General features: G+C 38.7%; 1 protein-coding gene across 5 annotated transcripts; it reads left to right on the top strand.

Annotated features, from left to right (window-relative positions):
* Window positions 1–3,854: 3,854 nt before the first annotated feature.
* kmt5b (lysine methyltransferase 5B) lies at window positions 3,855–14,052 on the top strand. 5 transcript variants are annotated; one of them, XM_085159946.1, is made up of 10 exons: window positions 3,855–3,977; window positions 6,327–6,584; window positions 6,671–6,818; window positions 6,920–7,085; window positions 7,165–7,274; window positions 7,608–7,774; window positions 7,883–7,902; window positions 7,990–8,126; window positions 8,273–8,472; window positions 8,702–14,052. In XM_085159946.1, exons 2-10 carry the CDS (start codon window positions 6,416–6,418, stop codon window positions 10,186–10,188), a joined length of 2,604 nt encoding a protein of 867 aa, XP_085016072.1. In that variant the 5' UTR covers window positions 3,855–3,977; window positions 6,327–6,415; the 3' UTR covers window positions 10,189–14,052. The 5 variants fall into 5 exon arrangements, with proteins under 5 accessions (XP_085016072.1, XP_085016054.1, XP_085016065.1 ...); XM_085159928.1 differs by lacking the exon at window positions 3,855–3,977 and adding an exon at window positions 4,077–4,370; XM_085159939.1 differs by lacking the exon at window positions 3,855–3,977 and adding an exon at window positions 4,387–4,496.
* The last annotated feature ends 4,653 nt before the right edge of the window (window positions 14,053–18,705 follow it).

Below are 18,705 nucleotides of genomic sequence, written 5' to 3'. Positions count from 1 at the left end.
ACACACAGACTGTTTTACAACACAAAACTCGGGGACCCGAACAGAGTGCAGAGGACAGACACAGGTAGGGTGGATACAAAACTCAAGCACTAAACACAAGAACCAAATCCTAAGAACTAATACAAAATCAGAATAAACTAGGAAATAATAATAATAAACTCAAAGCGCTGGGTCACCAACCCAGGACCATGACAGGCCGTCAGTTCAGTTTGCTGCCATTGCCAGCAAAGGGTTTTGAATAAAGTCATAGGATTGATCATTTTATTTTCAGTTACTTCAGTTGTGGACTTTTTGAGCCTCTGAGATGAAGGGAATGCGCTAAAAATACTTTATTTTGTCACATTTTTATGCAATCATTTTGTACAACCCACTGATGTTTGTAGAACCCACTGATGTTGATTGTTCAAACATGGGTTGATGTACGAAGCCTTTCTGATGTATGAAGCCTTTATTTGTCAGTTACAATTTACAAAAAACAGTCAGTTAAATTACATGTGTAAGAAAGCCTACCAAGCGGTATGATATCCCAGTGGAGACGGCAGGTGTTGTTGGTCCAGGTGCATTGCTGGATTCCTAAGGAAATATTTGCATCAAGAATGACTGTTGCCTACAAAATAAATAAATTAAGTTGTATTTTGTTCGCTGTCTGTCTGCTGCCTACCAAATTTAAAAAGGAAAAGTGAGGACTAGCTAAGTAATTTAGTTATGCTAGTTTAGCTAACACTGCTATCAAGCCGTCGGCAATTGTGAAGTGGAGACTGCAGCTGCTGAGGGTGTACTACTGCTGAACGTTTGGATGGCCGACAAAACGGCTCTTCCGATGTATTACATAGGTTTACAGGAACCATAACGTTTACAAGGAAGCCATGTTTTACATGGAAGCCATGTCCACAGTTAATCACGTGATCTTTCGAATGTGCCTTACGTCTGTCTCCCTGTTCCCTGGTGTATAAGCCTTTAAGCACACACAGCGAGGAAGAGAATGTCAGTTTTTAAATTTAAATATGTTAAATTTGCTAACTCTCCAAAAGTTGATTCTGTTCATCTGCACGTAGCGTTTTCAGTGGGATAAACGTTTCGTCACTCATCCAGGTGACGTCTTCAGTCTCAGCTGACTGCAGGTTTCAATCTTATAAACAGGACATTTGCATAATGACTGAAACCAGCCCAGTGAGGAACAACGGGCTGGGAGGTCAGTTCCTTCATCATGACTATGCAAATTCTCATGACCATTGATCAACAACCACTGATCATGGGCCAGCCACGTGTCTGAGCGAACACACAAACTCCCTGAGCGATCCCTTGGACCACTGTGAGCGACAGCAGACGTGTGCACTGTGGTCACGCCAGTGTTGAATCCATCCAAGTTACATGGTTTGTCAATCAGGCTGCACAATGCAATGCTGTACGGTGCAATAGAAAATCAGCGAAAAAGCGAGGCAGTGACGGATGTTCGGGACCACTGTGTGCTGTTTATTAATAAACAATATATTCCTATATGACAACATGCATAAAACCAGAACGGTATTTGTAGATCAGTGGGGAAATAGCGGGACAGTAGGTGGGCTTGCTAGCTTTTGCGCAGCTTCATCGAGTCAGTCTGAAAATTAAAAAGAAGAATGAATGAACTTACCGTTATAATCAAGGGGGTTTAAATATGTTAAATTTCAATACATCAGATGTGATATTCAAGATGAACTGGATCAAAAATTTTCATTAGAGACAAACATAGATTATGATATTTAACACCAAACCTTAAGAATTCCTTAAATGTGATTTTGATGTCAACAAAATTCCCATTCACTTATCTATTTTTCACAGACAGGCATGATCATGTTGGCTTCTACTCTGCACATTTTTGTGTTTTCACCTTCAGATCCCCCGTGCCACCTGCTCCTGGATCAAAGACTTCCTTACCAACTGACCGCAATCAGTCCAACTACTTCCAAGCACTTTTTTCTCCAAAGTGTGCCTTTCTATTGTTTTATATATATTCCTATTGTTTGTCTATATTCCTCTTGATTGCGTTAATTTCTCATTTTTGTCATTTATTGGTGCTGTCTTACTATTTATGTTTTATTCCAGTTTTAATTTCGTTATACATGTGACATGTGACAATGACAATAAAAGCATTATTCTATTCTATTCTTGTCTACAAACATAAATTTTCCCAACATAAATCTCTGATTTGAAATAACAAAAATATTAAATACAAAAATAAATCAATGTTTTATAAGAAATGGATCTAAAATAATATTAATTATGCATCCAAACTAATGAATGAAAAACGTCAGGAGTTGAGGACTTTTGATGTCCCAGGGTCTGTGAGAGAACACCGTACAGTTTTTGATGCAATTGCAATTATTTTTTTAAGGCTGCTACAAGACAGAAATGGACCAGATATAAAGATGTTCTCATAAATTGCATCAATATGTAGGATACAAAAAATTAATAAAAAATTTCTTAGGTATATGATTCATTGTCCTGTAACTGCTCATTGTCAGTTTTATTGGAATGGTAACTTTATGAATACTAATTGTTGGTGACTTAAGTCTTTAGTCACCAACAAGGTCAAGGACATTTACTTTAAAATAATTCATCAAATATATACAACAAACCATTTTATTAAAAAATATAGAAATGATTTGGATGAATCTTTTACCTTCTGTAAAACAGAGAATCAATTTTGCATCTTTTTTTTTTACGACTGTATAAATGTTCTGTTTTTTGGACTGAAACTGAACAATTATTTCAACTATATTTTAGTATTAAAATGAACCTACAAAATAGATTCTATTTTTAGATTCTATTTGGAAAACTCTGATACAAAACTCCATTCCCCTTAATTCAAGGCTGAACTGAAAACTCACCTTGGGACTTTGAAAGGTTTAACAGATTTGAAAAGCCATAAAAAGTAACTTTAATGTCTTTAAAGATTGTGTTTAAAATATCTCACATGTTGGGTACATGTCAGGTATTTCCTGTATGTTTCATTATTTCTTTTTCTATTTCTTTTATTTATTGCTTTACATTGTAAATGTTCTCAACTTCATAAGTCTCAAATTGATATTTTTATATCATATACTTAACTGTATTTAATGTCAATACTGATAATAAAATAGAAAGGGGGGGAAGGGAATGTGAAAGATAATTTGATTGTTAATCTGTTAGCTAATATGGAAGTAATCCCATACTTAATACCATGAAATAAATCTTTGATTTTTAAATCCTTTTACTTATTTCTCTTTTTTTAATTGTATTTTTAAAAAGATTTTGAAAATCTATTATTTGATTTGAAATTCGGAAAAAAAGTTTTTTATTAAAAGGTTAATTTTTTAATGTGAAATCCATTTTTGATTTGAAGTGTTTATTAATGGATTAATCAATTTTGAAATATTGGCTCAAGTAATGTTTTCTTTTAAATTAAATTATCAAATAATAAATTACTTTAGTCATGTTTAAATAATCAAAATAAATGGCGATTAAATTTTAAAATGCATATTTTATTTTACAATTCATTACAAAAGCACAAACAGTCTTTATTTTGATACATCTGGCGCTTCTGGTCCTCCATACAGGTCCTCTTGAAACAGAGCTGAGGGTGCAGTCCCCATGCTAATTCTGCTTTATGGAGTATTGGGGTTTATGCATTGGCAGGGTACTTTTGAAACCCATTTATAATTAGTAAGGTGTAATTAATGAAGGTAACAAATATTGGAACGTCAGAATATATTTTATAACAAAAATTGGTTAGGGCTATTCTGCGTATAAATACATAAGGATAAGCCTATATGAATGAGGACTACTCTCATTGCAAAGTGATGTTGGATAAAAACAAAAGTGCAGAACAAGAAGGACTTTTGTGTTTGGGAAGAGAAGTTTCCATACCCCGATGTCGTTCAGATACGGTTCTCCATAAAATATGCAGCAGAACCAGCTCTTCCCACACCGGTGGATTCTTTAGGAAGTGTAACGAGGTTTGTTTATGCAGCACTACTTTTGTGTACCTCCGACAATTACTGCTACAAACTAAGATACCAATTTTCGGCGTTGTTTAATAAAAAATGGTTTTGAAAAATCCCCAATCGTGACCATTTTGCAAGTTTTACTTTGCGTTTTCTAATTATGTTTATCCTTTAAGCACAGACGGTAGAGATTGCGTCGTATTTGTTGGACCTATTTTCTTTAGGATGGCTGTGCTGCGTTTTTCTCTGTCCCTCTGTTGTCCGTGGCCGCCATCTTGAATTTTAATGTTAATTTCTTTTAAAAAATGTGTTTCCTGTGTTATTTTCTTTTAGGGTATCGTGCTACATTTGGATTAGTTTAAAGAAGAGCTGTTTTGTTACGCGACGGTTTAGCGTTTTAAGATTGTAAGTATTTTGTGTGTTTGGTGGGGGTTTTTTGTTGTCGACTGGGGTTATTTAACGATACCAAGCCGTGTAACGCTCTCAGCTTCCTTTTGAACTCATTATGATGTATAACATTACTTACACCCGGTAACTCGTTATTTGCTTTCTTTGATAACGACAGTATATTGTATCTACATGGATTCAGGTACATTAAGTAACTTTTAATTCGCTGAGAAACTGAATATTTAGCCCATCGACCTAGCTAATGGCTTCCATATCAAACAACCTGTGCTAATGCAGTTTGATAGCGTGCGTTAGCTGGTGTATTCCAGTTGTTTGTAGGTAGACTGCATACCGTAAACTAGTTACTGGGACATTCTGGGAGCTAAATGCCGTGTAATCACCGAATATTTCATGATTTTTGAGACGACATGAATTTGATGAGGAGAGACTGAATAACTGCAATTAGTCGTTGCTCACTGACGATCAAGTTAAGTTAGTAGGTGAAGTTTCATGTCGGCTAACATGAATCGGGGAGTGCGTTAATGCTTGAGGATACGCTGAGGGTTTAAATCAGCAGGCCCGGCAAACGAGCCGTATTTGGTCCTTTTTTTGCTGAAATTTAGTAGCTTGATAGGGAAACGTCAGAGCAGTTTGTGATGTCGAATTGGTATATTGTGGCATGAGATGGTCCTTAAATATGTGCACCAGTCTAACAGTACTCGACATCATCCTTTGTTTTTAATTGCGTTTGATGGGTAGTACTTGTGAGACGTGCTTAGTCTTTGGAAAATACCTAGGCATGTAGCCGGCAAGCTAACCACTCAGGCCTCGTTCGTGGTAATTAGCCTCAGGCTAACGAAGCGAACGGTTGGAGAGAGGGGAGTTGTCAGCAAACAATACCCTGCTATATTCACAACTCTGGTACAATTTCGGCCTCAGATTACGGTGTGGCCTTCCGGGTTTCTACTGCCTCTCCCATTCCCCGAGGATGTTGTGTTCTCTAGTAGCTAACGTTAGCTTTTGAACCATAAAGACGAAGCACATTTGCTTCGATCACAACTGCGATGATGCCACACTATAGCGCCCTGGAAACTGCTCGTATGGCAGACTTATAAACACCACGGCACGGTAATGAAGCCGAAAACGTGTCTGTCATATGATGCATACATTAACAGGGCAGCACTGTGTGGATGGATGACAGGAGAGAAGTCATTTCTGGTGCTCTTGACAGTAAGCCAATGCAGTATGTGGAATTAACGCTAAGCGGCGCTCGAGGATTATTTTTCTGTACTGACATTGCCCAAACCTGAAGTGTCTCACAGCGCTGGGTTCATTCACTGATGCTGATCACATTATACCAGTAGTGTTTTAAATGGCAGTTTACCGGGCAAACAAAAATAATAACAAATTGTCATCATTGAAAAGCTAAAAGCAGCAAATGTGTCATTTTTGCTTGAAATTAGTTTGAGATTGATTAAGAGAATAATATTTATAGTTCAGATATCAGTGAAATCAGAAAAGAAAGAAATGCAAGAAATATTTTTACCTTCACTGTTCTACCTCTGTGATTGCCAAATGGTATCTGAGTAACTTTTCAAATCAGTCTTCTTTATATAGCGTCATTTCACAGCATTGGTTACCTTGGTACAAACCCTACAGTAACTGTGTTCCGCTGTGTTCTCATTACATTACAAACCCAGGTAATGAGGTATCTAAAATGAAGATGCCTTAATGTAGCAATGCTAAACAGAGCAAATAGTGTTCTTAATGCAACATGAAAAGTTTGTAGCCAGCAAATTCAATATTGGTTTGTCATTTAGTCAAAAAAATATTCAGCTTGCCTTGAAGTTAGGAACAAAATATTTTATACCTGTTTAAAGATTAACTCTATCATTCCAATTTATAAGATATTTTCTGTTAACCAATTGAATTTTTGCAGTTTAAAAATTTCTCGTCCGTTTCTTCTTTCACCAGGTTTCAAAGTCTTGTCCCCAGTCTTCCCCACTCAAGAGTGTTGCTTCATCTCAGAGACTAAATGCAACTGGACCAGGGGTCTTGTGGGCATGAAGTGGCTGGGCGAATCCAAGAACATGGTATTAAATGGCAGACGACATGGAAACAAGTTGACTGGCGAGCAGACTGTGAGCCCGAGCCAGACTCGCTCTCAGCATCCACAACGTGCATCTCTGCGCCACAGCAAGAGCCACACCAGAAACCGAAGATGTAGCCGCAGTGAGTTCAATATGCTTGCTTTTACTAATCCAAGGATTCTTCAGCTGCAGCATACTTTAACTTTAGCATGCTTGTGCTTTTTGTAGGATTTAATGCAGCCAGTCTGGAGGCAGAAAGGCGCTATGTACCCTCCTCTGGAATGACTGCCAAGGAGTTGTGTGAGAATGACGATCTAACCACGAGCCTCATACTGGATCCATATCTGGGCTTTCAGACACACAAAATGAACACCAGGTTAGCAAATATGCATCTGCTAATTTTCTTGCAGCTTCTCCTGAGATTATCCCAGATGATAAGCTTGTAGTTACTTTTGTATCTCAAATGTCTCCTGATAGATTTCGACCTATTAAGGGAAGGCAAGAAGAGCTGAAAGAGATAATTGAGCGCTTCAAGAAACACGACAACTTGGAAAAAGCTTTCAAAGCTTTGACATCAGGAGACTGGGCTCGAAATATATTTCTCCACAAGACGAAGGCTCAAGAAAAGCTCTTCAAGCAGCATGTAAATACACTATTATTATTTTCCCACTATTGTGCAAGCCAGCCATCCAATCACAAAGCTCATTATGTGTTTTCCATAGGTGTTTGTTTATCTGCGCATGTTTGCTACAGACAGTGGGTTTGAGATTCTCCCTTGTAACCGTTACTCATCTGAGCAAAATGGAGCTAAAATTGTGGCAACGAAGGAATGGTGAGAACCAATTGATATATGTTATTAATAACTGTGAAGTTTGGTTTTGTTTAAACTTGGCCATTGTCTAGTTCAAAGATAATTCCAGTTACAGTGATTTCAAACTTTTGATCTAATAACAATAATTGTAACACTATTAAAAGTCCTTCACAGGATGTGAGTAAAATATATTAAAACATAAAAAAAAAATAAAACTGCAAAAAGAAGAAACATAAGCAGTTTATTAGAAGTTGGAAGAAACAGATAACCAGAGTTGTGGTAGGATGTGATGTTAACTTACAAACTTGTTTTCAACCTGGGTGATAACCTTTTCTGCCTAATTTAATATCGCAGGAAAAGAAACGATAAGATTGAGTACTTGGTTGGGTGCATTGCTGAGCTCTCAGAGAGCGAGGAGAACTTACTGCTGCGGCATGGAGAGAATGACTTCAGTGTCATGTATTCGACCCGCAAGAACTGTGCGCAGCTGTGGCTTGGACCAGCTGCATTCATCAATCATGGTAGTAATCTTCGTTTTACTTGTGGAAATCTTATCACGCCCTCTTGTTAAAAGTTTTGACATCACTGTTTTTCACGAGTATACTAATTGCTGTGCCCTCCCCCCACAGATTGTCGGCCAAACTGCAAGGTAGGCTTTCTTCAGCGTCTTTTGGGATCAGTCACTTTTAAATGTGGATACTCAGGTTATTAAGACTTTTTCCGTTTGTCTTCTAAGTTTGTGTCAACAGGTCGGGACACAGCTTGTGTGAAAGTTTTAAGGGACATTGAGCCAGGAGAAGAAATCTCGTGCTACTATGGAGATGGGTTTTTTGGGGAAAACAATGAATTTTGTGAATGCTATACGTGTGAAAGGTAGGAGTATACGTCATGAGAAAACTAAACACAGTGTTTGAGTGTCAAATTCAAAAGAATTTGAGTAAAACAAACTCAGAATCTCAGTTGAGTACGATAAGAACAATTAAATCATACTTTCTTTTTTCCCCCCTTCTGTCATGTAGACGAGGTACTGGTGCTTTCAAATCCAAAGCTGGACTGCCAGTGGAAGTACCGGTGATCAACAGCAAGTATGGATTGCGGGAGACAGACAAGCGCCTCAACAGGCTGAAGAAGCTAGGGGAGGGAAATAGGACCTCAGACAGTCACTCTGTAGGCTCGCACACCGATGTAGACTCTCAGGAAATGCCAAAAACACATCAATGTAAGAGTCCTCTAACAGTTTAACATGTATTTCTTCTAATTTGAAACTCCTTGGGCAATACTGTCTTATATCTCTTAATTGTTCCATGGATCATCCCCAGTAATCTGTATTATTTGTGCTGCAGGACTCCACTAGAAGTCCAAAATGTTACATTTTATTTCTTTTTTTCTATATGCAGTTACTTATCTAAAAACATTATAATGTGCAGCCTTTTCTGTTTTTCCTCCAGCTGCCAGAAAAAGAACATCCTCATCGTCATCATCATCTGGCCTGAAGTATAAAAACAGGACTCAAACCAGACAGACTTTGTCAAGAGCCCTTACTACCTCATGTTCAAAACAAGGTCGCGCAAACAATAACAGGGTACCAAAGAGACTAAGATCCCAATCTAAGCCTTCGCTAAGTAAAGTCCAGTTGCGAAGTCGGAAGAGGGGTGCAGAGCCCAAGGCACTGGCCAAACGAGAGACCTGCCAGTTGGGTCTCACGGACTCAAAGATGTCGCTGTGTAAAGGCGTCACTGTAAAGAAGGAGAAGGATGGGCAGGAGCTAGTGCAGCAGACACTGGGCCAGCAAGGCTATCTGACACGTCATACTGCCAAGGAAAATGGCCACGTCCCAGCTGTGCAGAGCAGCGAAGGCAGCCAGTGTTCGATGTACAGAACTCGCAGGTCCACAAGGACCCTTGTAAAGGCTCGGGAAACAGCATCTGGTGTTAAGCTAGAGCCCAGCGCCATGGATGGTTTGAGTCCGGTCCCTGGTGGGGTGGTCATCAAAACAGAGCCAGCTGACATGGAGGAGTACCTCCACCACGGAGTTGAGCTAGAACATCCATCATTAGATGCTGGCTATGCCAGAAGACGCTCAAGCACCAGGCAGAAACGGCCAGCACGGCTCAGGGCCGAGCGGACAATTAAATGCGAAGACACATATGGGGAGTCCTTCATGCAAGTGGTTGGCAGCCATGCTGCAGAGTTCTCAGATTGTGGAAATATGCTTTTGAGCTTTGCTGACCAACATAGAGACTACAATTGCGTCACCCATGGCAGCAAATCTTTCCACCGGGACAAGGGAAAGGGTAGTTGCCGGTCTCAGGACAAGGGGAAGAAGAAGCGTCGGATCACAAGATACGATGCTCAGTTGATCCTAGAGAATAACACAGGCATCCCCAAACTGACGCTCCGCCGGCGGAGGGATAGCAGCAGTAGCAAGACCACTGACCCCAACGATCCTGTTGGCTCCTCCCATCTTTCTGCATCTACGGTCAATTCACCTTCTTCGAGCAAAATTAGCATAAAGTTCAGCAAGGATCATGACAAGGATAAAGGCAGCTCCTACATCGCCAAACTGAATAACGGTTTTGCCCCTGTGGTCCACAGCAATTCCACCAAGCTGAAAATCCAGTTGAAGCGGGAGGATGATGCACGAAGACTATCACAGACAAAGGTGGACCAGATTTCCTTTAATGGAGACATGAGTCAAGGTCTAGAGACCAGGAATGGTGGACATCTGACCCAAAAGGTCCTGGCAGACCCTTCGTCTGATGATGAGGACAAGGAAGTGGAGGATGACGATGACTACTTTGATAATGAGTTTGAAGACGATTTCATTCCACTTCCTCCAGCAAAGCGGCTCCGACTCATTGTGGGTAAAGACTCCATAGACATTGATATCTCCTCCAGGAGGAGAGAGGATCAGTCTCTGAGGCTCAATGCATAAGCGGTGGACTTTTCCCTGTAAATATAGACGACCTGCTAATCAACTGTTGTGTTGATGTAAAAGAAGTACAGTAATTTAAAAAGAGAGAGAGAGAAATTGAACGTTATTAGAGGGTGCTGTTAACTTGAAACAAATTTGTTGTTCACTCTGTCACTTTATTTCATATAAAGACCAACCACCCAAAATATTGATTAATGGAAATTTTACAAGTCCATCCCGTGATAGGAATCTTTCTCATTTTTGGGAATAATCTAGCTGGCTCCTAAGTGAAAACAGAATTTGTTTTAAGCTAAACTATTCCTTTAAGTAAATGCACTTGTTTATTCATAATGGACGTGGATATTGTAGAAAGTGTACAGTATGGTGATTATTCCTCTCTGTCTCATAGGCAGGTATTTTACTGAACTTTTGGTTTTTGTCTCTAGTTGGTAAGTTTCAGTAGGCAAACTGCACTGAATGAACAGTGTAGAGTGGTTGGTCCAGAGGCATTGTAACATCATCCAGACAGTCCTTTAGGATGCAGGTGCCATGTTCTCATTATTCCAGTAGTTTTCCTGGGAAAGAATGTCTTTTTTTCAGAGTATAATTTAAGTTCATCATGTGTATGTATGTGTCGAATTGAATTATGATGTTAAATTTGGGCTATCATGGGCTTACCCACAGGAACAGTTTTTATTTATGGTATATCAGGTAGGTAGAGCCTGATCGATCCTTATACTAAATCTTTGCTACCCAAAAATTTGGTATTGCATGCTTAAATAAAAATAGCAAGTGAGTTGTATTGGAAGTGAAAAATGAATGAAATGTCAAAAGTTCCTCTTGTGGTAATATGATTCCAGCTCCAAAAGTTAGTTAATCTCTGTGGACTCCCAGGATAAAAAGTGTTACACAGTTGAACAATTACATTTTACAGAGTTTTGGTAGCTACTTTGGGAGGTTATTACTCCCTTCGTAACAACTGTGTGACTCTAGATTTTGCATCACTTTTTGTATAACTGACAGTTGGTGCCACACGCTGTCTGCAGGATGTCACCTCAGGTGATTGAAGTCACAGAACTGGATCTCTTGTCTGTGTTTTTTGTTGTCTGTTTTAGTACAAAATGTCTTTTTTGAGTGGTTATTTTTCTGAGAAGTCTGTTCTCCAGGTTTAGGGTGTCAGATTCCTGTGTTTTTGTGTTACTCAGTACTAATTTGCAGGAACAGGTGCGATTCACCTTTCTACCAAACAAAGCTAGCATTAGCTGTTAACATAGCACTCCAGCCACTCATTCTCTTCTGGCTAGAAACAAACAAACCAAAAAAAAAAAAAAAGTAAAGCAAGCCACAATGCAAATGCTGAGGCTTTAAATAAACTTTTATATTTAGTCTATAGTAATTCACAAAGTAGTTAGCAACTTGCAACCATTTTTCCCCCCGCCGTGATGCTACTTTGCTGCAAGTGATATGGACAGCAAGAGGGTCTTTTTTTTTTTTTTCTTTAAATAAAAGGTATTTATATTGAGGTTTCTCAAACAATATGTGTGGGTCTACAGATAGATCTGTGGTAGGCTTATATATTGGTCAGACTCTGTTATGTGTTGGAAACGACTGACAGAGTAAACAAGTAATCCAGCTTTAGCAGCAAGGAACGTGTGTTTTTCATTGTTCAGACATTGAGCACATTTCTTTGTGGTAAATCCCTGTAGCTTGTTCAGTGATGTAAATACACACTTTGAGCAGCGTAATTTAAAAAACGACAACATCAAAAACTATTATAATCCAGCATACATAAAATTGTAGTCTTCAAAGTTGTTCATTTCTGGAGCTACTCTGTAATGGTAACATGGCACATGTGGTAGTTCAAGGTCATTCAGATCCACTTTTAAAGGCTACCAGTTAGGGCTGGGCGATATGACCTAAAATTCATATCTCGATATTTTTTAGCTGGGTGGCGATATAAGATATATATCTCGATATTGTTTTAAAGCCGTAAGTTAAGAACAAAAAGAGAGTTCTTAGTCACACTGTGTCCCAGATGTCACACAGGCATTTTTATTTACATACAGCATAATTTACATGAAGAAATTACTCAAAAATAAATTATCAGCATTTATTAAATAATCATGCTCCATAAATAAAAGAAAACAATGTTGTTTTTGTGCATAACAAAAAGCTCATAATTGTGCAGTCAAAATGTAAACTAAAAGACGCAGAGCATAGTAACAAAGACAGATTTCACAGCTGCTCTGTTCCCAACTTCTACTGCGTGACTAACAGCCTTGAGTTTGAAATCCTCTTTATGACCCTTATACACACAATACGGTAATATTACGTTGAAGCACAGTACGTATCACTCCGCGAGGCTCCTCGGTAGCCGTAATGCTCCGACAATCCATCAAGCGCTGCAGCTCCGTAGCTTACCAAAGTCGTACTAAAACATTTTTTGAGAGATTGCTGAGCGCCGTGTACCACCTAAAATCGGTTCGCGGTAGGTAAGCACAACCAGAATTCATACATAAGGCGCGCTGTCAACTTTTGTGAAAATGAAAGGATTTTAGGCTGTGCAGCGTCTCTGGGCTGCATGGCGTTAGCGTGGTTAGCTCGTTAGCGCGGTTAGCTCGCTAACACGTTGACGCCGTGTCCATCTTGTCGCTGCCTGCAGGTGAAGCTATGGGGGAGGAGGGGGAGTTGTGTTCAGTGAAGGAGAGGCGAGGCCGAGTAACGTTGCGCAGAGACAAAAGTGGACGAAAGAGAGGCAAACTTGTGGCTCCACAAGTATAATTATAACGTAACATAGACTATATCGATATAAAGGATATTGTCACATCTTATATCTCGTATGAAAATATATCGATATTTTTTAAAAACTCGATATATCGCCCAGCCCTACTACCAGTATATGCTTTTGAAATCCGAAATGTTAAAAGTAATGTACAGAATGACTGGCTTCCGTGTCACCGTTGAATGATGTTTTTCTCCACGCTCACTCTTTACTGTGAGAGTTTGTAAAATCAGAAGTGATGTCTGTTGACACTAGACTTTGCAGAGGAACCTTTCACTGTTTCAAATGTTCTTGAACTTTTGAATCTTGTACTGAGGCGTTCTTTTTTTCTGTTTTTTTTCCCAATATACATTCTGTGGTGCTACTTTAATTTCCTTCCTACCTGTTTGATTTTCTCTTCCATGTACGAATGGCAGCATTAACCTAGAATTTAGAAATACAGTGTATCACTTATATGTTTAGTCACTTGTTGTTTTTTAGTTTCCTTTACAGGAGCACATATACTTTCCAACAGCATTAGGTGCCTTAAAGAGCATTTTGACAAAATTTCTCACATAGCTAATCATGAAAGAGTGTAAATGCTAAGCCATCTGTTTTTCCCAGAGAAACACTTCATCAAAAGCCCACCGTCAGTCCTTCTGTATATTATTTTCTTGTTGTGTGGATGTAAATGAACAGCCCAAGGGATCAAGACTGAGACTCAATGTTAATCTTATTTCCTGTGTTTAATATGTACTGTTGACATCACCAGCAGCTAATCACCATTTTGACCATGCTCAGTGTGGCCCCAATATCCCCTCCTTTGGACTTGTCCATCCCACACTGTAAACTCTTCCAGGTGTTACCATCTGTGTGGTCCTTGTCCAATAGAAAGCTGTCACAATAACCAGCTCACTCAAAAAGTAAAAAGAAAAACATCTAAACAAATGTGAATAATTTGCGGAAATTTTTAGCGTGTTGCGTGGGTAGTGGGAATCATGTAAAGACAAATAAAAATGGGCAGTGCATATATTGTCCAATATGTAAATCATGTGAACACATCTTGTACTTATTTAACAGTTTTGAATACTTGAAAACTATATAAAGTTTCTTTGTGACTCTTGTTCCTTGAGCGTTTTGAGTTCTGCTGTTAAAGTGTACAATTTTCCCCTATTGGTGCTAGGACATGTACCTTGAAAAGTTCAGTTGTGCATTTTCCGAAGAAAGTGCAAGCTAATATTAGAAAACAGTTTAAACACACAATGCAAACTATTTAATCACACCATTGTGATGAAAGTTCTATATAGCATGTTATTTCCTAATATTAAAAACGCTCTGAATCTGCTGTAAGCACTTCAACTGGAATAGCTAAAAAACAGTATGTACCTTTTAGTTCTAAGGTTTTACATATCAACCTCAGATAAATAGCAGCACATTACACAGTGCCATTATTCAACAAAAACTAAGCCAGAATGTAGAAGCGGTGTGTGAAAACTAAGTCTGCCTTTACTGCTTCTATTAAGAGGGCAGGTAGCAGCCAGATTCTGCTAATCAGATGTGCTGGATGAACTTATCCAACTTATTATTCCAAACAGTTTAAAGTGTCATTCTTCAGCGAGAAAGATTAGTAAGTGGAAAATGCCTAAGACAGTCAGTATTCCCGGGAGTCAACATTTCAGTAAATTTACCCCAAGGTGAAACCATGAAATAGTGAAATAATTTGTAAAAATCTGAAGACAAAAGTCTCAGGCTCTCAGGGCCTCAGCATGTTAAATGTTGAAAAAAAATGTTGAAGTTCATCACAGTAAAAAAAAGAATAAATCAATATGTAAATATCTGACCATAATGCACAGTACCATGTTTTGAGAAAGCTTAACAGCATATCAGCTGTCAAGCAGTGGTGCCGGGTTGATAATTTGATTACTTCCGATATACCAAAGTATTCTAAAGTCAAATGTGAAGCTATCTGTCTGAAAGCTAAATAATCAAGTGGTGGAAAGGTCCAGTCAAAGTAATGCCCTTAACCCAATTGATGGGGTCTTAGGTAATTTGTCCACAGTAGCACAGTGAAAATATCTGTAAGCTATATGAAGTTTCTTTGTATCTCTTGTTCGAGTTCTGATATTGAAGTTCCACGCTTGTTACAACAAACATCCCAGTATGATTTAATGCAAAAAGTGAAGATATCAAAACAAAGTTAAGATTTTGCCATTTACAGTGTTGGTCAAGTTACTTGAAAACTAATTGATTACTGATTGTTTCTCCAAGTAAGTTATTCCGTTACTTTAATGATTATTTATTTTCAAATCTAATTAGTTACTTTATTACTTTTTAAAAATATGATGCAACCTGAATACATTATAAAGTAATAGAGCTTTCAGACCAATTTTATTTTTTCTGCATATAAAATTGAATCAAATGGAAAAGTCTGTTTTTAAAACGTTTTTAATTAGTTTTATTAGTTTTTTGACTTCAAGCAAATATTGAATTATATGCAACAGTGTTTGATTGGAAGAAATTTCTTTAAACCTATTTTCTCCATATTCCAGCATATAAAATAAAATAATGTTTTGTGTTTACACTCACTCTTTCAAATAGATAGATGGATGCAAGTAAAACTCAGCAAAAAAATAAATAAAATCAAAGATTCAGCAACTCTTAAATCTATTCAATTCAATTCAATTTTATTTATATAGCGCCAAATCACAACAAATGTCGCCTCAAGGCGCTTCATAGATACAGAGAAAAGCCCAACAATCATATGACCCCCTATGAGCAAGCACTTTGGCGACAGTGGGAAGGAAAAACTCCCTTTTAACAGGAAGAAACCTCCGGCAGAACCAGGCTCAGGGAGGGGCGGCCATCTGCTGCGACCGGTTGGGGTGAGAGAAGGAAGACAGGATAAAGACATGCTGTGGAAGAGAGACAGAGATTAATAACAGATACGATTCAATACAGAGAGGTCTGTTAATACATAGTGAGTGAGAAAGGTGACTGGAAAGGAAAAACTCAATGCATCATGGGAATCCCCCGGCAGCCTACATCTATTGCAGCATAACTAAGGGAGGATTCAGGGTCACCTGGTCCAGCCCTAACTATATGCTTTAGCAAAAAGGAAAGTTTGAAGCCTAATCTTAAAAGTAGAGATAGTGTCTGTCTCCTGAATCCAAACTGGAAGCTGGTTCCACAGAAGAGGGGCCTGAAAACTGAAGGCTCTCCCTCCCATTCTACTTTTAAATACTCTAGGAACAACAAGTAGGCCTGCAGAGCGAGAGCGAAGTGCTCTAATAGGGTGATATGGTACTACAAGGTCATTAAGATAAGATGGGGCCTGATTATTTAAGACCTTGTATGTGAGGAGCAGGATTTTGAATTCAATTCTGGATTTAACAGGAAGCCAATGAAGGGAAGCCAAAACAGGAGAAATATGCTCTCTCTTTCTAGTCCCTGTCAGTACTCTTGCTGCAGCATTTTGGATTAACTGAAGGCTTTTCAGTGAGTTTTTTGGACATCCTGATAATAATGAATTGCAGTAGTCTAGCCTGGAAGTAATAAATGCATGAACTAGTTTTTCAGCGTCACTCTGAGACAGGATATTTCTAATTTTAGAGATGTTGCGCAAATGGAAGAACGCAGTCTTACATATTTGTTTAATATGTGCGTTGAAGGACATATCCTGGTCAAAAATGACTCCAAGGTTCCTCACAGTGTTACTGGAGGCCAAGGTAATGCCATCCAGAGTAAGAATCTGGTTAGATACCATATTTCTAAGCTTTTCAGCGCCGAGTACAATGACCTCAGTTTTATCTGAGTTAAGAAGCAGAAAGTTAGTGGCCATCCAAGTCTTTATGTCTTTAAGACATTCCTGCAGTTTAACTAATTGGTGTGTGTTATCTGGCTTCATGGACAGATAGAGCTGGGTGTCATCTGCATAGCAGTGAAAATGTATGCTATGTCTTCTAATGATGCTGCCTAGGGGAAGCATGTATAATGTAAACAGAATTGGTCCTAGCACCGAACCCTGTGGAACTCCATAATTAACCTCAGTGTGTGAAGAGGACTCTCCATTTACATGCACAAATTGGAGTCTATTAGATAGATATGATACAAACCACTGCAGTGCAATACCTGTAATACCTACAGCATGTTCTAATCGCTCTAATAGAATATTATGGTCAACAGTATCGAATGCTGCACTAAGGTCAAGAAGGACAAGCACAGAGATGAGTCCACTGTCAGAGGCCATAAGAAGATCATTTGTAACCTTCAATAAAGCTGTTTCTGTGCTGTGATGAACTCTGAAACCTGACTGAAACTCTTCAAATAAACCATTCCTCTGCAGATGATCTGTTAGCTGTTTGACAACTACTCTTTCAAGGATTTTTGATATGAAAGGAAGGTTGGAGATTGGCCTATAATTAGCTAAGACTGCTGGGTCTAGAGATGGCTTTTTGAGTAAAGGTTTAACTGCAGCCACCTTGAAGGCCTGTGGTACATAGCCGATTATTAGAGATAGGTTGATCATATATAAGATCGAAGAATTAATCAATGGCAGGACTTCTTTGAGCAGTTTTGTAGGAATGGGGTCTAAAAGACACGTTGATGGTTTGGAGGAAGTAATTATTGAAGTTAACTCAGAAAGATCAATTGGAAAAAAAGAGTCTAACTTAACATCAATGGAACTAAGAGTAGCTGTAGATAATATTAGATCTGTGGGATGATTATTGGTAATTTTTTCTCTAATGATAAAAATTTTATTTGTGAAGAAGTTCATGAAGTCATCACTAGTTAACGTTAAAGGGATGGTTGGCTCAACAGAGCTCTGACTTTTTGTCAGCCTGGCTACAGTGCTGAAGAGAAACCTGGGGTTGTTCTTATTTTCTTCAATCAGTGATGAGTAGTAAGCTGTTCTGGCTTTGCGGAGGGCTTTCTTATAAAGCAACAAACTATTTCTCCAGGCTAAATGATGATCCTCTAAATTTGTGACACGCCATTTCCTCTCCAGATTACGAGTCATCTGCTTTAGGGTACGTGTTTGAGAATTATACCACGGGGTCAGGTACTTCTGATTAGAGACCTTAGTTTTCACTGGAGCTACAGTATCCAGAGTCGTACGTAGTGAGGAGGTGAAATTATTAACAAGATAATCGACCTCTGTTGGGGTAGCGTTCAGATAGCTGCTCTGCTCTGTGTTGGTACAGGGCATTGACGATGATAACAGTGGCTGGATTATATTCTTAAACTTAGTTACAGCGCTTTCAGAAAGACATCTACTTTGATAAAGTCCACTCTCCACTGCTGCGTAATCAATTATTGTAAATGTAAATGTTATCAAGAAATGATCAGACAGGAGAGGGTTTTCAGGAAACACTGTTAAATGTTCAGTTTCTATGCCATATGTTAAAACAAGATCTAGAGTGTGATTAAAGTGGTGGGTGGGTTCTTTTACATTTTGAGAGAAACCAATTGAGTCTAACAACAGATTAAATGCCATTGTCACCTGTTTAGTAGGAGTGGGGCCGGTGTTGGTTTGCCTGGTGCCGCAGCGGTCATGTCAGTGGGGGGATCCAGGGGTTTCTCTGTGAATTTCATATTCTTGTGGCGGTGGTCTCGGTGCTTGCTCAAATTTGAAGTTTAACTATAACTGTAGAAAGAAGTTTTCTTCCCAGAGTGTACAGCAGACGCTAATGTTCTTGTCACTTTTTACAGAATCAAACTCAAGTATTTCCACGCTTCAAATGCTGCATGGTCGTACTCTCTCCCGCACTCCATATTAT

The sequence above is a fragment of the Neolamprologus multifasciatus genome, chromosome 1 (genome assembly GCF_963576455.1).
Source record: "Neolamprologus multifasciatus chromosome 1, fNeoMul1.2, whole genome shotgun sequence".
Lineage (NCBI taxonomy): Eukaryota > Metazoa > Chordata > Actinopteri > Cichliformes > Cichlidae > Neolamprologus > Neolamprologus multifasciatus.
The sequence above is the reverse complement of the archived record's forward strand: the minus strand, read 5'-3'. Positions and strand labels throughout refer to the sequence as shown.

Bases quoted from the DNA above. Each gene is read 5' to 3' on its own strand.
- kmt5b (XM_085159916.1), top strand. From the start codon at position 5,543: ATGGATGACAGGAGAGAAGTCATTTCTGGTGCTCTTGACA. The intron at 7,903-7,989 runs GTAGGCTTTCTT...TTGTCTTCTAAG, and splicing joins ATTGTCGGCCAAACTGCAAG to TTTGTGTCAACAGGTCGGGA. The intron at 8,127-8,272 runs GTAGGAGTATAC...TCTGTCATGTAG, and splicing joins GAATGCTATACGTGTGAAAG to ACGAGGTACTGGTGCTTTCA.